Consider the following 21862-nt stretch of genomic DNA (forward strand, 5'->3'; position numbering starts at 1 on the left):
CAGTGTGTGTGCAGTGTGTTTTTGCAGTGTGTGTGCAGTGTGTGTGCAGTGTGTTTGCAGTAGGTGCAGCAGTGTGTTTGCAGTGTGTTTTTGCAGTGTGTTTGCAGTAGGTGCAGCAGTGTGTTTGCAGTGTGTTTTTGCAGTGTGTGTGCAGTGTGTTTTTGCAGTGTGTGTGCAGTGTGTTTGCAGTAGGTGCAGCAGTGTGTTTGCAGTAGGTGCAGCAGTGTGTTTGCAGTGTGTGCAGTATGTGTGCAGTGTGTGCAGTATGTGTGCAGTGTGTGTGCAGTGTTTGCAGTGTGCTTGCAGTGTGCAGGTGAAGCAGAGCAGCGTCAGCTGAGTAATTACCTCCCAGGTGAGTCGTAGTCGGCTGACAGCCGGGTTGTCTAAACCCAGAACCACAGCGAGGAATGACAGCAGGTCCTGCTGCTGCTTACAGCTGAAAAACACACACACACACACACACACACACACACACACACACACACACACACACACACACACACACACACACACACACACACACACACACACACACACACACACACACACACACACACACACACACACACACACACACACACACACACACGTTTTAAAGCCCATTAAAAGAAACAGCAAATAGACCCATGTCACGTCTTCAAATGTCTTGTTTTGTCAGTCCAGGACCAAAAGATATTCACTTATATAACATCCTCCACATTGTATTGCCTAATAAACACTTTTAATATACTATTATATTAAAGTATTTTGCCCGATTTTCACACGGCCCTGACAGCCTCTTCCTGTTTTGCTCATGTCCTTAAAGAAATCTTGCCTCTTGCTTAGATATTTAACTCAATTCAATTTCTTTATAGTGTCAAATCCTAACAGGAGTTATCTCAGGACACTTTACAGATAGTGTATGTCTGGACCACACTCTATATAATTAACAAAGACCCAACACTTCCCCCCCCAAGAGCAATCATTTGATGAGACAGCAGCGAGGAAAAACGTCATTTTTAAAATGTAAAAGCATCCACACGATGTTGCCTGACCCAGGTCAGTATCTCTGGACTCACAGTGCTGCGATCTTGATGAACTTGCGCAGCAGTTGGACCCTCTTGGGCAGCGACTGACACTGCAGGATCTCCGTGGCGACCCAGTGCTGTACCTCGCTGCAGCGCTGCAGTACCAGCTCCAGGTTCAGGGGGCGCCAGCGGGACTGCTCGCCATGAAACACGTAACACACAAACTCCACCTGCACGGGACAAATGCAGGTGTAAACTCAGACGCAAAAAGTGGTTTTATTCACTCATTATTTTCAGTCGACTCCGACACCCAACACGTCCTGCACAAATGTTTCAAATTCAACTCAAACATAATTTCAGAATTTTAGCGTTGAACCCATTAAGGAGTCAATCCCTTTGCGACTTTAGACATTTAGAAGGACCCAACATGCTTACAAGCCTTTATTCTTATTCTCTTACAGAGTCACGGAGTAACATACGAAGTCACGGATTTACGTACGGAGTCACAATGTAAGATATGGAGTCATGGAGTCTTGGAGTAACATACAGAGTCACAGCGTAACATACGGTCACGGAGTTACGTACGGAGTCACAGAGTAACGTAAGGAGTCACGAAGTAACATACAGAGTCACAGCGTAACATACGGAGTCTCTTACAGAGTCAAGGAGTAACATACGGAGTCACAGCGTAACATACGGTCACGGAGTTACGTACGGAGTCACAGAGTAACGTAAGGAGTCACGAAGTAACGTACAGAGTCACGGCGTAACATACGGAGTCTCTTACAGAGTCAAGGAGTAACATACGAAGTCACGGAGTAACATACGGAGTCTCTTACAGAGTCACGGAGTAACATACGGAGTCACGTAATGGACGGAGTAACGGACGGAGTAACGCACGGAGTAACGGTGTAGCCTACGGAGTCACGGAATAACGTACAGAGTCACAGTGTAAAGTACAGAGTCACGGAGTAACATAGAAAGTTATGGAGTTTTTTCATAGCGTTATTTATGGAGCACCGAAATAACATAGGAAGTTGCGTAGTAACTTACTAATTTATTTCTCGTGTCATTCTTTCACATAAATAAGACTATATATAAAACAAGGGTAATAGTATATTCTTATATCTCGGAGTATTCTCCACCTTTAACGGGATTCGGTTAGAAAAAGATGAAGAAGCTCTGAAGTAGAGAGCTATTAGCAAAGACATTCATAGACGGTTGTTGATGTTGTTTTTCCTTCACATTAAAACAGAAGTTTTCCAGTTTTTTGGGGCGAGGATTTAAATCTCTGTGTCACTGACCTCGTGCACGCAGCTGAAGAGCTCCCAGTCAAACGCCACCAGCTGATTGGCTACCTCCTCGGCCGACATGTCGTGCAGTTTGCTGTCGCCCGGCGTCCAGTGGATCTCCTCGGGGAGAGGAAGCTGGGGGAGAAAGGAAATGACATCATCATCATCGCACACACACACACACACACACACACACACACACACACACGTCGGCAAAGATCTTCAGCTCTAGTACCACGCAGTGGAAACAGCGTAGGAAACAAGAAAACCAGCCAACCAATCAGTGAGTGAGTTCCTCACCAGTGAGTCGAGCTCGGCGGGCTCGCAGGTGAACAGGTGAGTGTTGACTCCCAGTGTGGTAAACACGGCCTCGTCGCTGGGGCGAAACACCGCCTTCTCTGGACACACAGCACACAGTCATTCCCATTTAAAAGGTGCTAAATAACAGCACTGATTATGGATGAATAATATGACTTTATAATATTTAATTCGGTTTATTTTCAACATGTAAAAAAAATAAATATGAGTAGGAACATGAACACTTGAGTACAGACAAGGAAACCGACAGTTTGACAGTTTACAGCGGTGATCCAGAATGAAAACGTGCAGAATTTAGCAAACTTTTTTCCTGCTTTTCGTGAAAATGTGTTAATCCTTGTGCTGTCCTCGGGTCAAATTTGACCTTGTTTTTAATATCAGAAACATGGGTTTCTTTCAACCAAACTGCCCCCAAAACAACATGGGGAAAAGCAGGGAAAATGAATTATTACTTTCCTGGAATTTAGACATTGTGGGCGTTTTATTCGATTTTATAGCATTTAAAAAAAAAAAAAACTGTTTAAATAGTTTCCAAACAGCATCCTGACTAAACTTTGACATAAACCTGTGATTTCACTCAACATCCTCTGATCTTAACTATTAGTCAAAAAATTCATAGTTTCTGCTTCTTTTTTTTTAAATATTATTTGTTCGGCCTTTTAGGCCTTTATTTGGACAGGACAGCCGACCCAAATTAAATTAAGTAGTCAACTGATCATTTATTTAACTTGTGAAGCGTGAGCGTTGTATGGAACCATCCACGTTATTTGTTTTGACAATTTGGTTGACAGAAACCAACATTTTGGATGTATAAACTTTTTGAAAATGGGTCAAATTTGACCCGTGCACAACGGGAGGGTTAAATAAAATCCAAGTCATCGAAGGGGCAGGAAGAGTGAAAGCGAGTCAGATCATGTGTTGTGTGTCTGAGTGTCTCCTGACCTCCGGCAGACGTGACGGCCACCAGGATGAGGTTGCCAGGCAGAACCGGTTGGTCCTCGCTGTACTGGAGCTTCTCTCGGACCAGAGCCAGAATCTCTCCAACGCGGCAGGACAGGCGGCTCCTGATGGTGACGTACGAGTGATCCGGAGTGTAGACCCTGCAGAAAACTGGACACGCAGACACCACAGAGACACTTAGCAACATTTAGTGACAATCTGTGGTACCGCAGACCACAAGATGTAGCTTCTAGATTACATTTGCTTACAGCCAGCAGTGGAATGTAACTAAGTACATTTACTCAGGTAACTGTCCTTAAGTCCAAATGTTGAGGCAGTGTTCGTGCTAAGCTACATCACGTCAGGTGACACGGGAGGAAATCTCGGTGCGTGTCAGTTTGTGATTTGTATATCCAGACCGCAGGTGTGTTTGCATTTCACACGTGTGTTTACAGATAATACAGCGTAGGGTGTGTGTGTGGGGGTGTGTGTGTGTGTGTCATACTCTCGTCGGAGCCTCTGAAGGCCTCTCTGGGCTGCAGACAGGCGTCGATGCGTCTGAAGTGTCTGAACAGAGGACGGACCTGCTTCTTCCTGCTTTCCTTCTCCTCGTCAGAGCTACACACACACACACACACACAGTTAGGATAAACTGGTTGCTTGAGTTTTCAATTAATTACATTATTATTAGTAGTTGTAGTTTAAGGAGTCAAGCATAAAGTCATGTACAGAGGCCCAATGTAGCTTACGAAGTAACGGAGTCTGGTACAGAGTAACACTGTCATTCACAGAGTCATAGGTGTACTTACTGAGTTTGGAATCTATAATAGTTCATAGATTACTTTCCAATTTAACACATTTATAGATTTGGATGTTGTAGCTTGTTTTTTTTTCTCCGGGGGAAAGGGTCATGTGATGAATCAGAGAACCAGTTGTAGGGACTCATAAGTCCCAACGCTGGAGTCTCGCTTGTTTTCAAATGTCTCCGTTTCTGCCCGTCCGGACTACAAAGCAACCCTGGGCTTTTCAAACCAAAACGGGAGCAGCAGTGTTTACAAATGTCTCTGTTTTAGGGGCTCTGAAACGCCGCAGTAGTGTGGAGGTTTTTTTTTTTTAACCAAAACAGAGCAGTGTAGATGGAGCCTTACGGGCAGTGTAAGATCTCGGTCCATCTCTGCAGTTTGAGGACGTCCTCCACCAGCTCAGGATACCGACTCAACTCTTGCACTGCACACAGGTACAGCTCCTACACACACACACACACACACACACACACACACACAGATGATTTCAAATTCAACTTTACGTTATTCACATATAAGAGACAAGAGGGGACTGTATGTTATTATGGAACCCACGCAACTTCTAAGCAAGACCCGCCCTTCAATAGCATTCACACACTACTATTGGCCAGGCGTCCATGCTTACGCAAGGTAACGTAACCCCATTTGTTCAGGTCCTATCCCCTGACCAATCGGCTATCCTAACCTTAACCACTCCAGATCAATGCCTAACAGCAACCAATCGTGCTGCTTCGTAGGACGGGACTTGCCAAGAAGTTACGTGGGATCCATAAAACGCGCTGTATAGTATATATATATATATATATATATATATATATATATATATATATATATATATATATATATATATATATATATATATATATATATGTGTGTGTGTGTGTGTGTGTGTGTGTGTGTGTGTGTATATATATATATATGTGTGTGTGTGTGTGTGTGTGTGTGTGTGTGTGTGTGTGTGTGTGTGTGTATATATATATGTGTGTGTGTGTGTGTGTGTGTGTGTTCATTACCTTTGGGAAGCTGTTGCTGCGCTCCCCCTCCTCCTGCAGCAGCTCTCTGTAGGTGTCCAGATATCGAAAGGCAACGCTGAGCACCGCCTGCTTCCTCTCGGCGGCGTCCATCACTCCCTCGCTCTCTCCTCCGTCCCTGTCTTTTCTCTCCGCCTCCCTCCCCCCCCTCCCTCTCTCTTTCCCCTCCGTCTGCAGGCTGAATCTGAGAAAAGGGTCCAGTTCAGGAGGAAACCGTTGAGATGGCGTTGAGCATTACTCAACTGGCCAGTTTTGATTATCCCCTCCTGTAAATTACGCCTATGTATTGGCACCATAAATTCACTAAAATGCAGGAAATGAAGTGTTTGATGTGCTCAAAGTTTTAATTTGGTCAAAACGGACACTAACATCCATGCACGCCCCCGCCCGCCCACCCACCCACACACACACACACACACACACACACACACACACACACACACACACACACACACACACACACACACACACACACACACACACACACACGAGTCCCTGAACATTTCATCGTCACGTTTACGGGAATCTGTTTCTGACAGCAAACACTTTCAGTTTTGTTTTTTCTCCGCGGCAAAAAGCCCCTATACTGTTAGGGGGAAAACACACAGAATTAAGCTGTCAATAACCCAGAGTTACCCCGGGACTCTGCAGCGCCGACGGCGGTCAAATGCATGCGTGTGTGTGTTTGGATGTGTGTTACGCATTCATGCAGACACACGCGGCGCAGCGCTGGGAGCACTGAGCGAAGGATACTGCTGCAGCAGGACCTGCTGGAACCTGTCGGCCGCCAGGAAGATGGGGTGGGTCAACATGAAGTCATCCAGCAGGGTTTCTACACACACACACAGAGAGAGAGAGAGAGAGAGAGAGAGAGAGAGAGAGAGAGAGAGAGAGAGAGAGAGAGAGAGAGAGTTAGTTTCACAGACTGAACCTGAACGCAGCAGCGCTGGAACAACTTTACTGCTACCAATACCACACTGTAGAAATACTCTGGTACAAGTTAAGTTAAGTTAAAGTCTGTTGTCAAAGAAGTCAAAACGTTTAATCGGAGATGACAGTTTCCAAATATTGTTTGATAAAATCCAGAAAATAAAATGCCAGAGGGCTTTAAAAGAGACATTCACAACTCATATAAACGATTCAAAATGCACACAAATAGGTAAACAACTGGAACGGTGAAAATCAGACTCTTTTACAGAAATACTCGCCCCGTTTCTGACTTTGACACAGATTTATTTAGAGACACACACGCACACACACACACACAAAGAGACACACAAAGACACACACACAAAGATACACACACACAAAGATACACAGAGACACGCAGACAGAGACACACACACAGAAGCACAGAGACACAGACACACACACACACTCTCTAAATGTAGGCCATGAAGACACATTTAGCCGTGTTGTTTCTGATCTGCAGAACCAGAACTGAAGCTTTTAGGACACAAAAGGGAGGCGAGACAGTCAGACGGGTCTATTTTTAAACAAGAGGAGAAAAACACTGGTGAGGATTCAGACAAAACCTTGGGTTGTTTTTTTTCTTTTCTTCTTCTGAACTAAACATTGTGTTAAAGTCCCGATGATGAGCGGCTGCTGCAGCACACAGCCGTAATTTCAGCTGCTGAAACAGCACGGCTCAAACGCTGTGGCCACATGTACTAAAATACACTGCTGCGTGTGCGTGTCTGTGTGTGTGTGTGTGTCTGTCTGTGTGTCTGTGTGTTGCATGCTGCAGTGGGCGTGTCCTGCCGTGGTCCGCCTCTCTGCAGGCGGTTACCATAGAGACACCACGTTGCCGACAGAGAGAGGATGAAGAGGGAAATGAGAGAGAAGAAACACTGAAGAGAGGAACCAACGTCATACATCTGAGTGTGTGAGTGTGAGTTTGTGTGATTGGTCAAATATAATCCACGCTACACTGGATTCATCCCAACTATACACGTAGTACACATATGCTGAGACGTATACGTAAGTGTCGGTGCTTCCGCAAAAACTCGGATAAACCCCCCAAATGATCCAGTGATATCGGGATGTACACATTCACAGCTACGGCGCTTGGAAACCGTGCGCATATTATGGGATGTGCAGTGAAAGCCATGCGAGGAAGGCTGGGCAGAAGGATGCAGGAGAGAGAGAAGATGGTGCGATGTGCGCAGAGACAGAGGACGGAGTGAGAAAGTGTGAACGTGGGAGGAAGAGGAGAGAAAACAAGCGAGTCCAAGCGGGATGGAAAAGAACGCCTACAACCTCGGAGAGAGAGAGAGAGAGAGAGAGAGTGTGAACGTAGGAGGAAGAGGAGAAAAAACAAGTGAGTCCAAGCGGGATGGAAAGAACGCCTACAACCTCGGAGGGGGAGAAAGAGAGAAAGAGAGAGAGAGAGAGAGAGAGAGAGAGAGAGAGAGAGAGAGAGAGAGAGATTATACCGACTGTTCACTGCAAGACAACTCTTATATAAAGACACAAATCTTAGCAAGAAAAAAAAAGTATGTCAAGTTCTCCATGTTGATTTTCAGAAAACACGGAGAATACATTATTATTCATACTGCAGAATATTAGCAGCTCAAGTTGTATTTGTGCTCATAAAAAGAGCTGCATGTAGTCGTGGAGGAAGTGGTTCAAGGAAATGTCTCTGACGCATAGAAGGTCAAGCCTTTAACAATAGATAACAGACAGATAAGCAGAAGAACAGGAAAGACAGTTCAAGTTAAGAGAATAGAAGAGGAAGTTGCACCACACAGAGGCCCCGACCTTGGTGTGTGTGTGTGTGTGTGTGTGTGTGTGTAAGATACAAGTTTCTGTGTAAGAAAATAGAAGACACCCGCCTGTGAGGAGAGAATGAAGACACAGGGAAAGCTTAAATCGAGGCTCACTTCGGAGATCTGGGTGGACCGAGCCTCGACTTGATTTCTGTTGCTAGGGAAACTTAGTCTCCGTTTTGTGAACCCACAGCTGTGTTGTAACTCCTATGCTGGACTCCATAAACTTGGCTTAACTGAACTCTTTGTCTCAGATTGATCCTTGTAAACTTAAGTCTGATTAAAGAAGGTGTGGGAGTTAGGTACTTGGAGTCCGATTTCTCTGGCCTTAGGGCCTTATTTCGTGCTTGTCTTTCGGACAAATTCCCCAAAACACGCAGCAAACAGGGAATTAAAGTAGCGCTGTGACTAATTACAAGGGTCATTTTCACTGTTGAGTGAAAATGTTGAGTTGTTGGGTCTCTAAAATGTCTTTAAATAGTGAAAAATGTGGATCAGTGTTTCCCAAAGCACAAGATGAATGAGAGGAATAATGGAAGGAGAGTAAAGGAAGAATAAATAAGTAAGGATGGGAAAAGAGAAGGAAGGAAAGAAGATGGAAGAAAAGGACGTATGCAGGGAAGTAGGAAGGGAAGGAAAAAAATGCAGAGAAGGAAGGAAGGATGAAAGGAAGGAGGATTCAGTTTCCTGTCCCAGAGGAGAGAAGAAACTGGAAAATATTCACATTTAACAAGCCGACATCACACAAGTTTACCTGTTTTACATAAAAAAATGACTCAAACTGATTAATGGATTATGAGTGTGTGTCTGTGCGTGTCTGTGCGTGTGTCTGTGCGCGTGTGTGTTAGAGTTGACAACTAATCGATTGCAGCTCTAGGTTAAATAAGAAATAACACACTGAAAGGTGTCTAAATATGTCAGACTATTAAGCAGAGGGGACGATCAGAACGACTGAAGTTAAAATGTCAAAGCTACAAAAAAGCCTGCGGACATAAGAACTGAAGGAGGGACTACGTCTCCCAGGGTGCATTTCACGAACAAACATCCAATCGCAGAAGTGAAGCTAGAGATGACACGTGTGTAGTGGTGTTGAATGCAGCCCTGGGGTCCATTTCAGAAAGCAGGTTTAGTGAAAACTCCGAGTTTGTTAACCCTGAGATGAGGGAAACTCTGGGTTTTCCGTTTCAGAAAGAGAGGTAACTTAACCTCAGAGTCAGTTACTATGGTAACTCGTTTTTGCAAACGGCAGTTTTCTTATTGGTGATGCGGATCATACTGTAATAATAAAGCCACTGTATGCAGAGACATCAGAAAAGTGTGACTCGCTCTGAAATGTTTTTTGTATTGTTCCCTGGACACAAACCAGTGAGAGCCATTAAAAAGAAATAAATGATTATAAATTATAGTTCTGTTAATGATCATGGTGCTGCAGCCTCAGAATGGGATTAGTAGAGCTTACTTTTTCGCCCGCAGGATTGCACCTAAATGAAATTATAGGTGTAATACAATTCCAGTTTTCACCAGTTATCAGTTAACTGATTAAATATGAAATTAATACACTGTTAATGCTTACGCATTGACTCGAGCAGCAATTTTTCTCTCTCTGTTGCAGCAGCAACCGCTGTCTTGCTTTTTTAACGAAATACATGTTCAAACTCGTTGTTTGTGCGCATGAGTATTTCCGCCGACCTGTTTGTTTGTGGTTGTTACCATGGTGAATCGTAGTATCATGGCTCCATTCATACTGCCTTTTTATTGTGGTGGTGCACGCGCGTGAACCTACTCGGAGTTGATTGAACCAACTCATATCAACTGTTCTGGAACCGAAAACTCAGAGTTTCCCATCTCAGGGTAAATCAACTCAGACATCAGGGTTAGACTCAGAGTTTGTTAAACCTCCTTCCTGAAACGGAGCCCTGGCCAGACTCCATGTAAATAAACAGCACGTTTATCAGCGTAAAAAAAACAAATAATTTTGACAGCAAATTCTGATTTAGTCTTAGTCTTTTGAATTACACACCATTTAGTTTTAGTCTTATTTTAGTCTAGTCTTAAGTCTTTTAGTCTTAGTCTAGTTTTAGTAGACCAAATATTAGCAGATTTTAGTCGACTAAATCTACAGTGGACTTAGTTGACTAAATGTTTCTCCAGATTTTCCGGTCATTTGAAGTATCCATCAGTCTGTTATGGAATGGTATCAAGGTTTAAATATGCAATACAGACACAGATTCAACGGTTTGTCCTAGACCTAGCTCTGACATTTCTGTTGTTCATGAGACATGTCATTGCCCTCGGACCGGGTGCACTGCAAAACGTTAGCGTGTTGCTAACGAGCGAAGTCAACTGAAATCAGCCAAAGCTGTGTAACTAAGATTGTGCAACTAAACACAACTAAGTATAATGTAAACAACCTTACTGTTGTGAAAACGTCCTCGAAACTGTGCAAAGTTCTGCAAACTCATCCTCCCGTGTAACTGCTGCTGTATTTGTTTAGCTGTTGCGCCTGCATTTGCCGCGGCTTTTTAAAATGGATCTGCTGCTTCCGAATAAATCAACCTACCCTCAAAGATTCGCTCTGATTGGATTTCTTCCCAACTTGTCCCACAAAAAAGATGACTGGATCTCTTCTCCATTCGTCCCGCCCTAACATTTTCGTCTCATTTTTATTTGTTGACTAAAGTGTCTGTTATATTTCGTCAGTCTTCGTCATCATATCTGACATTTTATTTAGTTTTCGTCCGTGAAAAAGGTTTGTTGACGAATATTTTTCGTCATAGTCTTCGTCAACGAAATTAACACTGGTGGACAGAAAGTAAATCATCTTTCCACTGTTCCAACAATCACCGCTCTGGTTTGGTTAAAATAAACCCTTAATTCACCCATTTACATGTGGAAATATGCTGGCTCTATACACGCTAAAAGTACTGATTATTTACATTGAGTCTGGTGGGAGAGAGAGAGAGAGGGAGAGGGAGAGAGAGAGGGAGAGGGAGAGAGAGAGAGAGAGAGAGCCCGTTGCTATGAGAACCGGTGCTGAAGAGCCTCTCGTGTGTGTATCTGCACACAGAACATGCGTGTCCACAAGATGCACACAGAAAAACAGAAACATCTTCACAAACAGGGAGCGGAGCGAGGGAAACCTGCAGAGAGGAGAGGAAGAGGAGCGAGTGGGCAGCGGGTTCACTTCTTCTCTCGTTGTTTTTGTAAAGCGAAATCTTCCTCCCACACAGATCAGAGCTGTCACACTGCCTCTCTCTCTCCCTCTCTCTCTCCCTCCCTCCCACCCCGGCTTATAAAGAGGTTTCAAACACAGTCTACACAGCGCCGCTTGATTATGGAGAAAAAAAATAAATAAAAAATCGGAATCAGGATTATTTAACTCGATTCCTCGTTGACTTTTGGAAAGATGTTGCATTCACTGAAGTAAAAAAAAACAACAGGGAAACGGTGAAACAAATCAACAGTGAAAACAACTCCCGAAATCTCCCGAAGCCTGAACTCACTCATCCAACATTTGAATATATTTTGCATATTTTGTATTTTAAAAAGGGCAATACCAAAAAAGTTCAAACGGGAAAAGTACAAAGGGAAATGTCCCAGTTGAAGGTGTTGTCACTGTTGTTTTTTCCCTTTTTTTTTTTTTTTTTTTTAAACTTCAGTGAATGCAACATCTTTCCAAAAGTCAACGAGGAATCGTGTTCTTTAGTTCCGATTTCAATATCGACCACAGATAATCCTGATTCTGATTTCTTCCCCAGAATCGAGTGGCCCTGAGAGTACGTGGACTTTGTTTCTTTCCAGCTGGAAAACAACTGAGATGGAAAGAAAGAGTTCTTTCAGAAGAAATGTTGTTTACGTTCTGCTTCACACAAAACACACCTGCCTCGACACGCCTCTGTGTGTGTGTTATATAAGAAGATTTGACAGGTTTGTTCGTCTTTTCTGGAAGTGTCAGGAAACGTATTGTGTCTCTCTCACACACACACACACACAAAGAGACACACACATGGACACACGGACACACACAGAGAGAGAGCGAGAGAGAGAGAGAGCGAGAGAGAGAGAGAGAGACAGAGAGAGAGAGACACACAGACGTCGGCTGATTGTGTTTTTCCAAAGCTTTATAAAATCCTCTGCGTCCAGCTGCTGCTGCTGAGGAATACGACTATGCTGTCGCTCCGTTCGTATTTTAGGCACCATGAATTAAAACATTTCTTAATTATCAATTACTTAACATGTCTAAGATGTTAGATGGTAACTAATGTATCTCTTATACTGGGATTTATTATGGAAGGAAGTGCTGTAACACACAATGCAGTAACGTTAGCTATTTAAACTAGCTGGATACATGGTTAAACCTCAGTGGCTCTCACCAGTGTCTACACCAACAGTTAGCGCTAGATAATGCCGTGGGTAGTGAACGAGATTCAGTTCTGAAGTTGCTGGATTAACTTGTTCATGCAGCCGTTTGAAGGGTGTGAAGACATTAATGGACTAATTATTTTCTAAATCCTCAGTCTGACTGACACACCTTCTCTCACACACCCTCTCTCTCTCTCTCTCTCACACACACAGGTTTGTGGCACTATCTTTGACATAATGCATTCCCTAGCCCCTTATCCTAACCTTAACCATCACAACTAAATGCCTAACCTTAACCCAATTCTAACCCTATTCCTAAAACCAAGTCTTAAACCTTAAACAGACCTTTAAAGTGGTGGGGTCCAGCATTTTGGCCCCACAAAGCTGTCGGGACCCTACAAGTATACTGCCGGTTTGTGGACCCCACGAATAGTTAAACAAGAACACACACACACACACAGTTTCTTGTAACAGCAAAAAATATCAAGTTTGACGCTAATTTAATTTACTTCAAGTCCAATTATTTTCCATTCATTCTATTTTTTGCTCTCCTGTATCAATCAAACTCAATCTTATAAAGAAATGGTGGTTGTTTTTGGGGTGTAATCTGTTCTGTATGGACAACGTCGTGTCCACGTGGTAAAACATAATGCCAAAAACAACGGTTTTGGCAGACGTTGAATCAAACGTGTGTCTGGTTGAAAGGTAGGTGTGTGTGTGTGTGTGTGTGTGTGTGTGTGTGTGTGTGTGTGTGAGAGCAGGTAAAACCCGACAGGTGAGGAGCACGCCGAAACCTGAACAACATCAAACTCAAAGTCACACTGAAGCCCAGAAGGAAACGTTCACACCCAAATGCTTTCATATAAAAAGGGCCAAGAATGGATCTGCATGGAAGGCCACGGGCCAAAAATACATGTGTGTGTGTGTCAGTGTGTGTGTGTGTGTGTGTGTCAGTGTGTGTGTGTATTTTTGTTTAACTATCTTCGTGGGGTCCAAAAACCGGGAGTCCAGTATATGTGCATTTCCCGACAGCTTTGTGGGGCCAAAATGCTGGACCCCACAACTTTAAAGGGCTGTTTGAGGGTTAAGACTTGGTTTTAGGATTAGGGTTAGAATTAGGTTATGGTTAGGGTGAGGGTAAGGGTTAAGGTTAGGCATCTAGTTGTGATGGTTAAGGTTAGGATAAGGGGCTAAGGAATGCATTATGTAAATGATGGGTCCCCACAAAGATAGTGCCACAAACCTGTGTGTGTGTGTGTGTGTGTGTGTGTGTGTGTGTGTGTGTCATTCGATAAAAACGGCAAAGAGCAATGTTATGAATCAAACTCATCGCTTCTTTGTGCCGAAGCCTCTCGGAGACAAGCTGAACATTAGCGGAGAAGTGTTGCATAATAACACTCTCACACTCACACGATGATGTGATGATAACGGATCCTCGGAGAGAGAAAGATTATTCAGGGCTGTGACGGTGCAGAAGGGAACAGCGGGACGTCTGTGGGACTTAATAAACGTGGGTTATCCTGCTAAGATGTCACGCTTTGTGCCCCGCTATATTTCTCTCAACGCGTTAAGATTAACAGCCAACCAATTAACAACCAAATGTAACGCTTGCATGGTGATTGGGTTAAGAAAGGATGTAAATGTCCTGGTTGTAGAACTAAAGGATTTAAAAACAGTTTTGTCCCAGCGCCAATCACTCTGTTAAACAAACTGTAGAATTACTTGCACACAACGCACAAGCGCCTTGGTTGTGTACTAGCTGTAGAATTTCTGCATATAACTGCACAAGTCAATGTGGTCATGTAATGTTTTTTTATCCATGTTCTACTGTCGGTTTTATATGTTTTAAGGTTTTGTGTGTTGCATGTTATGTGGTGGTCTACAAAGTTGTAAGGATGTCCTGCCTCCGAGACTGTAAACCTAGTTTACCTACGGGTACCAATAAAGTAACCTATCCTGAAAATGAAATATAACAACCAGCTGAGAATCATGATGCAGTTTTTTTTAAACGCCCTAGGACGTAATCTACGGATGGTCTGACTGGTGCACACAGCATACCTGGATGGGAGAAAAACGTGCTCTGGTTTATTGGCATTTCTTTATACCAATCAGAATCATCTTGGCAGTCAATTTTCGTTCCTACCCTCACCTATGGTCATGAAGGCTGAGTCAAGACCGGAAAAACGAGATCCGGGGTACAAGTGGCCGAAATGGGTTTCCTCAGGAGAGTGGCTGGCGTCTCCCTTAGAGATAGGGTGAGAAGTTGAGTCATCCGTGAGGAGCTCGGAGTAGGAGCCAGATGAGGTGGTTTGGGCATCTGGTAAGGATGCCCCCTGGGCACCTTCCTAAGGAGGTGTTCCAGGCACGTCCAGCTGGGAGGAGGCCTCGGGGAAGACCCAGGACTAGGTGGAGGTACGTCCAGCTGGAAGGAGACCTCGGGGAAGACCCAGGACTAGGTGGAGGTACGTCCAGCTGGGAGGAGGCCTCGGGAAAACCCAGGACTAGGTGGTGGCACGTCCAGCTGGGACGAGGCCTCGGGGAGAACCCAGGACTAGGTCAAGGGACGTCCAGCTGGGAGGAGGCCTCGGGGAAAACCCAGGACTAGGTGGAGGGACGTCCAGCTGGGAGAAGGCTTCGGGGAAGACCCACGACTAGGTGGAGGGATTATATCTCCACCCTGGCCTGGGAACGCCTCTGGATCTCCCAGTGGGAGCTGGTTAATGTGGCTCGAGAAAGGGAAGTTTGGGGTCCCCTGCTGGAGCTCCTGCCACCGCAACCTGACCCCGGATAAGCGGACGAAGATGGATGGATGGACAATCGTGGCGCTAAGCTCTGGATGGAGCCACGGAGCCTCTGCTAAATAGTCTCGGGAAGGAACTTGTTTTGGTGGAACATGTGTACGTTCAAAAGTAGTTTTAGTCGTGCAACAGAAAACTCAGAGCGGACAGATAGTCTAGCTAGCTGTCTGGATTTACCCTGCAGAGATCTGAGGAGCAGTTAACCATAGTCCTCAGAAATCCACCGGAGGTTAGAACGCCAACACAAAGAAAGAGGAAGGGGAAGCACATCCGGGCTTGCGTAGTCGCGTGGATCTGCGGCGTCTCCCTACGCTCCTCATGGGAAGGGACAACACTCCGCTAGTAAACGCCAGGCGATCAATGCGTGGTAAACATGGAGCTACTGTATCCCTGCCGTACAACTGAATGAGATGAGCTGACTGTGGTGTCATATATCCCTGTAGGAGCCAAGTTTGAGCGGAAGTGATAACATTTAGTTTGCTTCACCTGTTCACCTGGATTTTTTGGGCTTTGACAGAGAGGGGGTGAGCCTGGGAGCGAACACTTTCTGTTGAACGCCGCGCTTACGCACTTATTTCGACTCACAAAGTAACTTTACATTTGGTAACTGCAGTGCTAGTTGTATTTTACGTGTGGCGGAATAAAACACTGCAATACAATCTCGAGCGCGTCACGGTGTGTTTATGCAGCTCTCGGTGTTTAGTCCCTCGCGGCAGCACTTTGTTGGACCGCTTACAGTCGCTACAATCCCAGGCTGATTTATTACAAATAGTGTTATTACTAGTCTTTCCTAACCACGGACTGTCATTGTTGATAGCTAAAGTTAGCTAAATTAGCATTGTCATAATTACTTACGTTACCTGATGAATCCAGTATTGTGCCGTTGCACTGACAAGCAGACGCTTGTTTTTTTTTTTATTGTTTTTGTGTTTCTGGAAAAATACAAATGAAACGTGGACACAAACAAACACACCCTGCAGCCGCTGACAGGCAGCAACACACACACACAAAAGGCAAACATTCCTGCAGGGACACATACGTACACGCATGCATGCACACCCACTTCAGCTGTAATAAGCAGGCTGCCTTTCTGAAAGAGGACGGCAGCGATTATGTAACCACACACACACACACACACACACACACACACACACACACACACACACACGGCTGAACATCCTGCAGAAAGCCAGCTTCTCTCTGCTCTGAATGTGACAATATTTCCTCAGAGAAAGCGTCGGCGACGAACCCCGACCTGTCAGATTAAATCAGCTGCGTTCGCTCCTTCCTGCGCCAGCTGCTCCGTCTTTGCATGCGACACGTCCTCGGCTTTCAAACGTGACGCCTTTGATAATTAATTATGCCGTCTCCGTTGGGTTAGAAAAAGGTCTCCGTTTTTGCCGGACTGAGAGCCCCAAAAACCCGACAGATTCAGCATACTGAAAGAAAACAGGAACACTATCCATTGCGATCCAATCCCAATTTCATAAAAATCTATTTTAAGAAAAGCAAATGACAACGTTACACATTACGGCACACATCTTTGTATTTATGTTCCAGCTGCGTGTCTCTACGACGCGTAACGTTAGACAGCCAATCACAGACATTATTAGATCTTGGTAGAAGCATGGTGTGTGCTGATTGGCTCCCTGGCGCTGACAGCTTTACTCCTAAGGGTATTGAGTGACGAGGCTTTTTTTAAGATGCTCGATACTGGGTCTGATTGGACCCTTTGGCGGGCCGGTTCTGGCCAATTGGCCGTATGTTTGTCCCCACACCCACCCACACCCAATTTATTTTTGGCCCGTGGCCTTCCATGCAGCTACATTAGAAACAATCAGAAAGTCTCCCGTCTCACCTGTGCAGATCCCGGAGCGTTTTCCCGCCGCACTGTCCAGCAGAGCGAGGGTCAGGTTGTCCGGTGTGTCGGGAGGAAGAGGCGTCCCGCCCCCGCTCCCTCCGCCACCGCCGCTCTCCGTGATCAGACTGGCCTCGGAGCTCTGCTCGTCGCTGGACAGAGACGGGCTGCGGACGTCTCCGGAGCCGTTGGCGCTGCCGGGCGCCGGGACGACACCGTGCCCCGTGGCTGAGGGCCAGGAGGGGGGGTCCTCACTGTCGGGGCTGCAGGAGGAGGGGGTTAGGGGGGAGAGGGTCAAAGGTCACAGTTTAGACCAACAATCACCACTCTGGTTTGGTTGAAATAAACCCTTAATTTACCCATTTACATGTGGAGATATATGTTCTGCTGGCCAATCAGGAACTGAGTTGCTGCTTGACGCAGTTTTAGACTTTTTTTTTCAATGCTTATTTTTTTGTTGAAGTCTGACCTTTTTACGATGTTTTTTACACTTTTGTCTGTTTCAACGTTTTTGACTTTTTTTCCCGCTTTTTTGCGTGTTGTTACGTTGTTTTTTCCGAAGTGTGACTTTTTTTTTTTTTGTACTTGTGTGTTCTGAAGTTTGACACCGTTTCAATTTTTGTTTTTGGAAATGTTTTGAAACTTTTGACGCTTTCAACGACTTTTTTCCGACTTTTTCCTTTCACCTTTTTATGTTTATTTGACTCCAATGTTTTATTTTTGGAGTTGTTTTCAAACGTTCTTTTCAAACTTTTTCTTTGTTTGACTTTTACGACTTCTGTCTTCTTCACGTTTTGACACTTTTTAGTTTTTTGACAGTTATTCGAGGTTTGACGTATTTTTTCAATTTTTCAATTTTTTTTTAAGCTTTCAACATTTTTGACGCTTTGTTTCCGGACTTTTTTTTTCCCCAATGTTTTTTTGTACTTTTTCATATTTTTCAGAAACGTTTTTGACAAATGTTCTTTTGCGTGTTTTTTCCGAAGTTAATTTTGACATTTTGACTTTTCTTTAATTTCTTTTTTACTTTTGATGCTTTCAACGTTTGACTTTTTTCTGACTTTTTCTTTCACGTTTTTGACGTTTTTTTTATGTTTATTTGACTTTTTTTTCTTCTTCTTCGTATAATATTTATTATTATTGTTAGTATAGACGCCAGTAAAGAATTGACTTTGGGAAAGTAGAATTTGTATTCACTTGCCGGACCGAAAAAGTGAAAAACAAACACGTTTGAAGCTTTCAACCTTTTTGACGTTTGTTTAACTTTTTTTTCAGTGCTTTTTTTTTTTTATTTAACTTTTTGGCTGTTTTTTTTACGCTTTTGACATTTTTTTTTTCAAACGTTCTTTTCGACCTTTTTTTCCCCCCTTCTTCGTAAAAAAAAATATTCGTATAGGGGCCAGTGGAGAATTACAGAATTTTTTTTTTTCACGTTTTCACCGTGACGCCTGACCTGAACACCTCTCGAGCCTGGCCGCTCTCCGGTGACGTCTCCCTGAAGAAAGGAACGACCCGGGACAGACTGGCCCTCCGGCGGGACGCCCCCATCCCCCCGCTGGCCTTGTCCGCCACCCCGCCAACAAACCCCCCGGCCCGGGTCAGCGCCGTGGTCTGCTTCTTCAGGAACTTCTCCAGCGGTTTCATCCCCGCCGGCATGTTGGGACGCTGGGCGGCTGGAGAGACACTGCTGGGACAAGTATTCAGATTACTGCAGCAAAAGTACTAATACCACACTGTAAAAAAAAAAAAAAAACACTCTGTTACAAGTTAAAGTCCTGCAGTGTAAGTACCATCAGGGAAATGTAGTATTAAAACATTGTAGAAAGTGTAAAGGATCCAAACAGTGGTGTGATTAATGGTCTCATCATCTCAGCTGGACTTGTAGGCCGTTATGTTGTTGGCTAGTTTCATTTATGTGTGTGTGTGTGTGTGTGTGTGTGTGTGTGTGTGTGTGTGTGAACTATTAATGTGTAAAGTAACTGAAGCTGTAACAGATGAATGTAGTGGAGTAAAAAGTCCAATATTTCTCTCTGAAATGTAGCGGAGTAGAAAAGTGTCATGAAAAGAAAAAGACTCAAGTACCTTAAATTTGTCTCCTTGAGTGCAGTACTCGAGTAAATGTACTTGATTACATTCCACCACTGGAGGTGGAGACTTAGAGGATGGTGCTGGTGATGCAGAGGCGGGGGGGGCTACATCATCCAGCCCCCGCGGGTCTGGAGGGGAGCAGGTGTGCGCGCGGGGCTGCTCTCCGGAACAACAGCACCGGGTTTTTTTTAACCCATCTGTGTAGACGGAGGTGTCGGTAAAGGTGTGCTGCAGAGTCCTCCGGATAATATCACCGCACCGTGATATTTAAATTAACCCCTTTTTGCTTAAAAAAAAATAATAAAGAATAAAACATTCCCCGAGAAACCTGCTCCGTGCGGCCGCTCCTCCCCCGGCTACACCGCGTCCTCCTCCGCGCTCTCCTCGCTCTCTGCAGCGGTCGCGTAAACACCAAAGCTCCGGGGGAAAGATTGCTCCCGTCCGTAGGCGGAAAAAAACCCCGAGAATATGAACCCCAAACAGAGCTGTCCTTCTCCGCAGATTTCTCCGGTGGTTTCCTATCCTTTTTTTTCCACGTTAAGGTGGACCGACCGAAACACCGTGTGCAGCGGAAGACTCCTCCGCGATATCTCCGAGATAAACTGCGGATCAAATCATCGACGTTGCTGGATTTTCTCCTTCCCCTCCCTCCCTGCGTTTCGCGGTTGTTCCTCCTTCACACACCTGGAGGATAAAACCAAACCCGCCCGGCGCGGTGCGTTTGGGTGCTGTAGGTTTTCTCAGCAGCAGCGGCGGCGGCGGCGGTTGGTGTTGGTGTTTTTACTGCAGCAGGCTCTCTCTCTCTCTCTCTGCCTCCCTCTCTGCTAAATTAGTGGGATGAGAAGTGACTCGTAACATTCTCACTCCTCCCTCCCACCCCCCACCGCTCTCTGATCTGCTGCAGTTGCGCGCTCCCGACAGCACGGGCTTGCGCATGCACATTTACATCCAGTGCTGTAAAATTGATGGAAATGAAAATATCCCTGACGACAAGCAGCAGGAATATTCATCAGTAAATAGACACTGATTCTATGGAATACTAATTCCATCTATTTTGATCAATATTACATGAATACATAGGTCTAAATAAATGTGCCTACATTTATCTAAATAAATAAACGAGGCAATACATATCTGAATATATGTAACTATAAATATACAAATGAGTCAATATAGTTCAATAAATGATGAGGTTCTATAGTGACTCATTTATATATATTTAGATTTACATTTATTTAAATCAGGATGTATTTCATAGGTTGCGCGCTACGATTGGCCGGAACGCACGTTCACCTCCCCCTGACCAATCAGCTGTTCTAACTAGGGAACGACCGATACTGGTTCTTAAAGGCCGATACCGATGCCGATTATTAGTAGATAATGAAACCGATATGACAGATATGCATTTGCAGTGAAAATGAAAATCTATATTTGTTTTGTGGCATTTTTAGGCCTTTATTACTGACAGGACAGCTTAGACTTGAAAGGGGAGGGGGGGGGGGGACAACATGCAGCAACGGGCCGCAGGTCGTAACCGAACCCGCGGCCGCTGTGCCCAGGACCGAGCCTCCTCTATATATTGGGCGCACGCTCACACACACAGACTTGACTTAAGAATGAAAATCCTTAAGTCAGAATGAAGATTTTTTTGAAATGTTACATACTCCAACAGAAAACTTTGTTCAAATGCTTTAAAGGTACAATATGTAAGTTTTCTGCATTAAAATGTCTAAAAACGACCATACCTGTTATATATTTTTTTGAGTTGTGTAGTTACACTATCCCAAATGTTCCCAAAAGAGAAATCTGTTAATTTATTTTGAAGTGTCTTTTTTAAGAGCAGATGCAATAAAAAGAGGAGTCGTGATGAGTCGCGTATATAAACCATGGGAACCGTGTGAGAGAGACCAGTGACCCTTCATTCATCTGTGTGTACGTGGTCATTATGTGTTGTAATCTGATCATTTATGGTCACAGTTTCATAACCGCAAACTGTAATGGGAGACAGAGACAGACACACACACACACACACACACACACACACACACACACACACACACACACACACACACACACACACACACACACACACACACACACACACACACACACACACACACCGACTCCTCCTCATGTATGCATGGCCGACTCCTCCAGCAGGAGCAGTCTGCAATATGTTCCAGTAAACTGACACCGCCTCCATCAGGGAGGAGAGGACTCATATTTATTCTCTAGAGACAACGTATCCTCACACTCACGTGACCATGTCGGGCATAAGTTATCGTACGATGTCATACGGACTTGTCCGCGAGAACACGCTGCTTGGCTCACGGTTACGTTTGGTTATGTGCAAGTTAAAGGCCGACTCCATCTAAGTTCTTTTCGGGTTTTCTCACACGTAAACAACACGTAAACAACACGTCTCTACATGGTAGAGACATGGTAGAGACGTAAATAACATGTTTCTACATGTTGTTTACGTGTGAGAAATCACGTGAATTTGAACTGTTTGGCTTTCCATACTGCTGCGGACGACATGTTAATTCCTGTTTCTGCTTTGTCGCACGTCGCTGAAAAAAATTAATGACCTCTGGTCGC

General features: G+C 44.5%; 1 protein-coding gene across 3 annotated transcripts in view; it reads right to left on the reverse strand.

Annotated features, from left to right (window-relative positions):
* rapgefl1 (Rap guanine nucleotide exchange factor (GEF)-like 1) overlaps nucleotides 1–20068 on the reverse strand; it is a 33426-nt gene extending 13358 nt beyond the window's left edge. The window contains exons 1-12 of one of the 3 annotated variants that reach the window (XM_078269932.1): nucleotides 19259–20068; nucleotides 18630–18860; nucleotides 17177–17439; nucleotides 6144–6222; nucleotides 5373–5574; nucleotides 4705–4802; nucleotides 4062–4174; nucleotides 3560–3727; nucleotides 2600–2697; nucleotides 2312–2434; nucleotides 1059–1237; nucleotides 346–436 (exon numbers count right to left, since the gene is read on the reverse strand). In XM_078269932.1, the coding sequence (XP_078126058.1) occupies nucleotides 346–436; nucleotides 1059–1237; nucleotides 2312–2434; nucleotides 2600–2697; nucleotides 3560–3727; nucleotides 4062–4174; nucleotides 4705–4802; nucleotides 5373–5574; nucleotides 6144–6222; nucleotides 17177–17439; nucleotides 18630–18832 (1617 nt within the window). In that variant the 5' untranslated portion in view covers nucleotides 18833–18860; nucleotides 19259–20068. Of the gene's footprint in view, nucleotides 1–345; nucleotides 437–1058; nucleotides 1238–2311; nucleotides 2435–2599; nucleotides 2698–3559; nucleotides 3728–4061; nucleotides 4175–4704; nucleotides 4803–5372; nucleotides 5575–6143; nucleotides 6223–17176; nucleotides 17440–18629; nucleotides 18910–19258 lie in introns of all 3 variants that reach the window. The other 2 variants (XM_078269934.1, XM_078269933.1) reach the window with 2 other exon arrangements.
* Between the last annotated feature and the right edge of the window lie 1794 nt (nucleotides 20069–21862).

The sequence above is a fragment of the Sander vitreus genome, chromosome 15 (genome assembly GCF_031162955.1).
Source record: "Sander vitreus isolate 19-12246 chromosome 15, sanVit1, whole genome shotgun sequence".
Classification (NCBI taxonomy): Eukaryota; Metazoa; Chordata; class Actinopteri; order Perciformes; family Percidae; genus Sander; species Sander vitreus.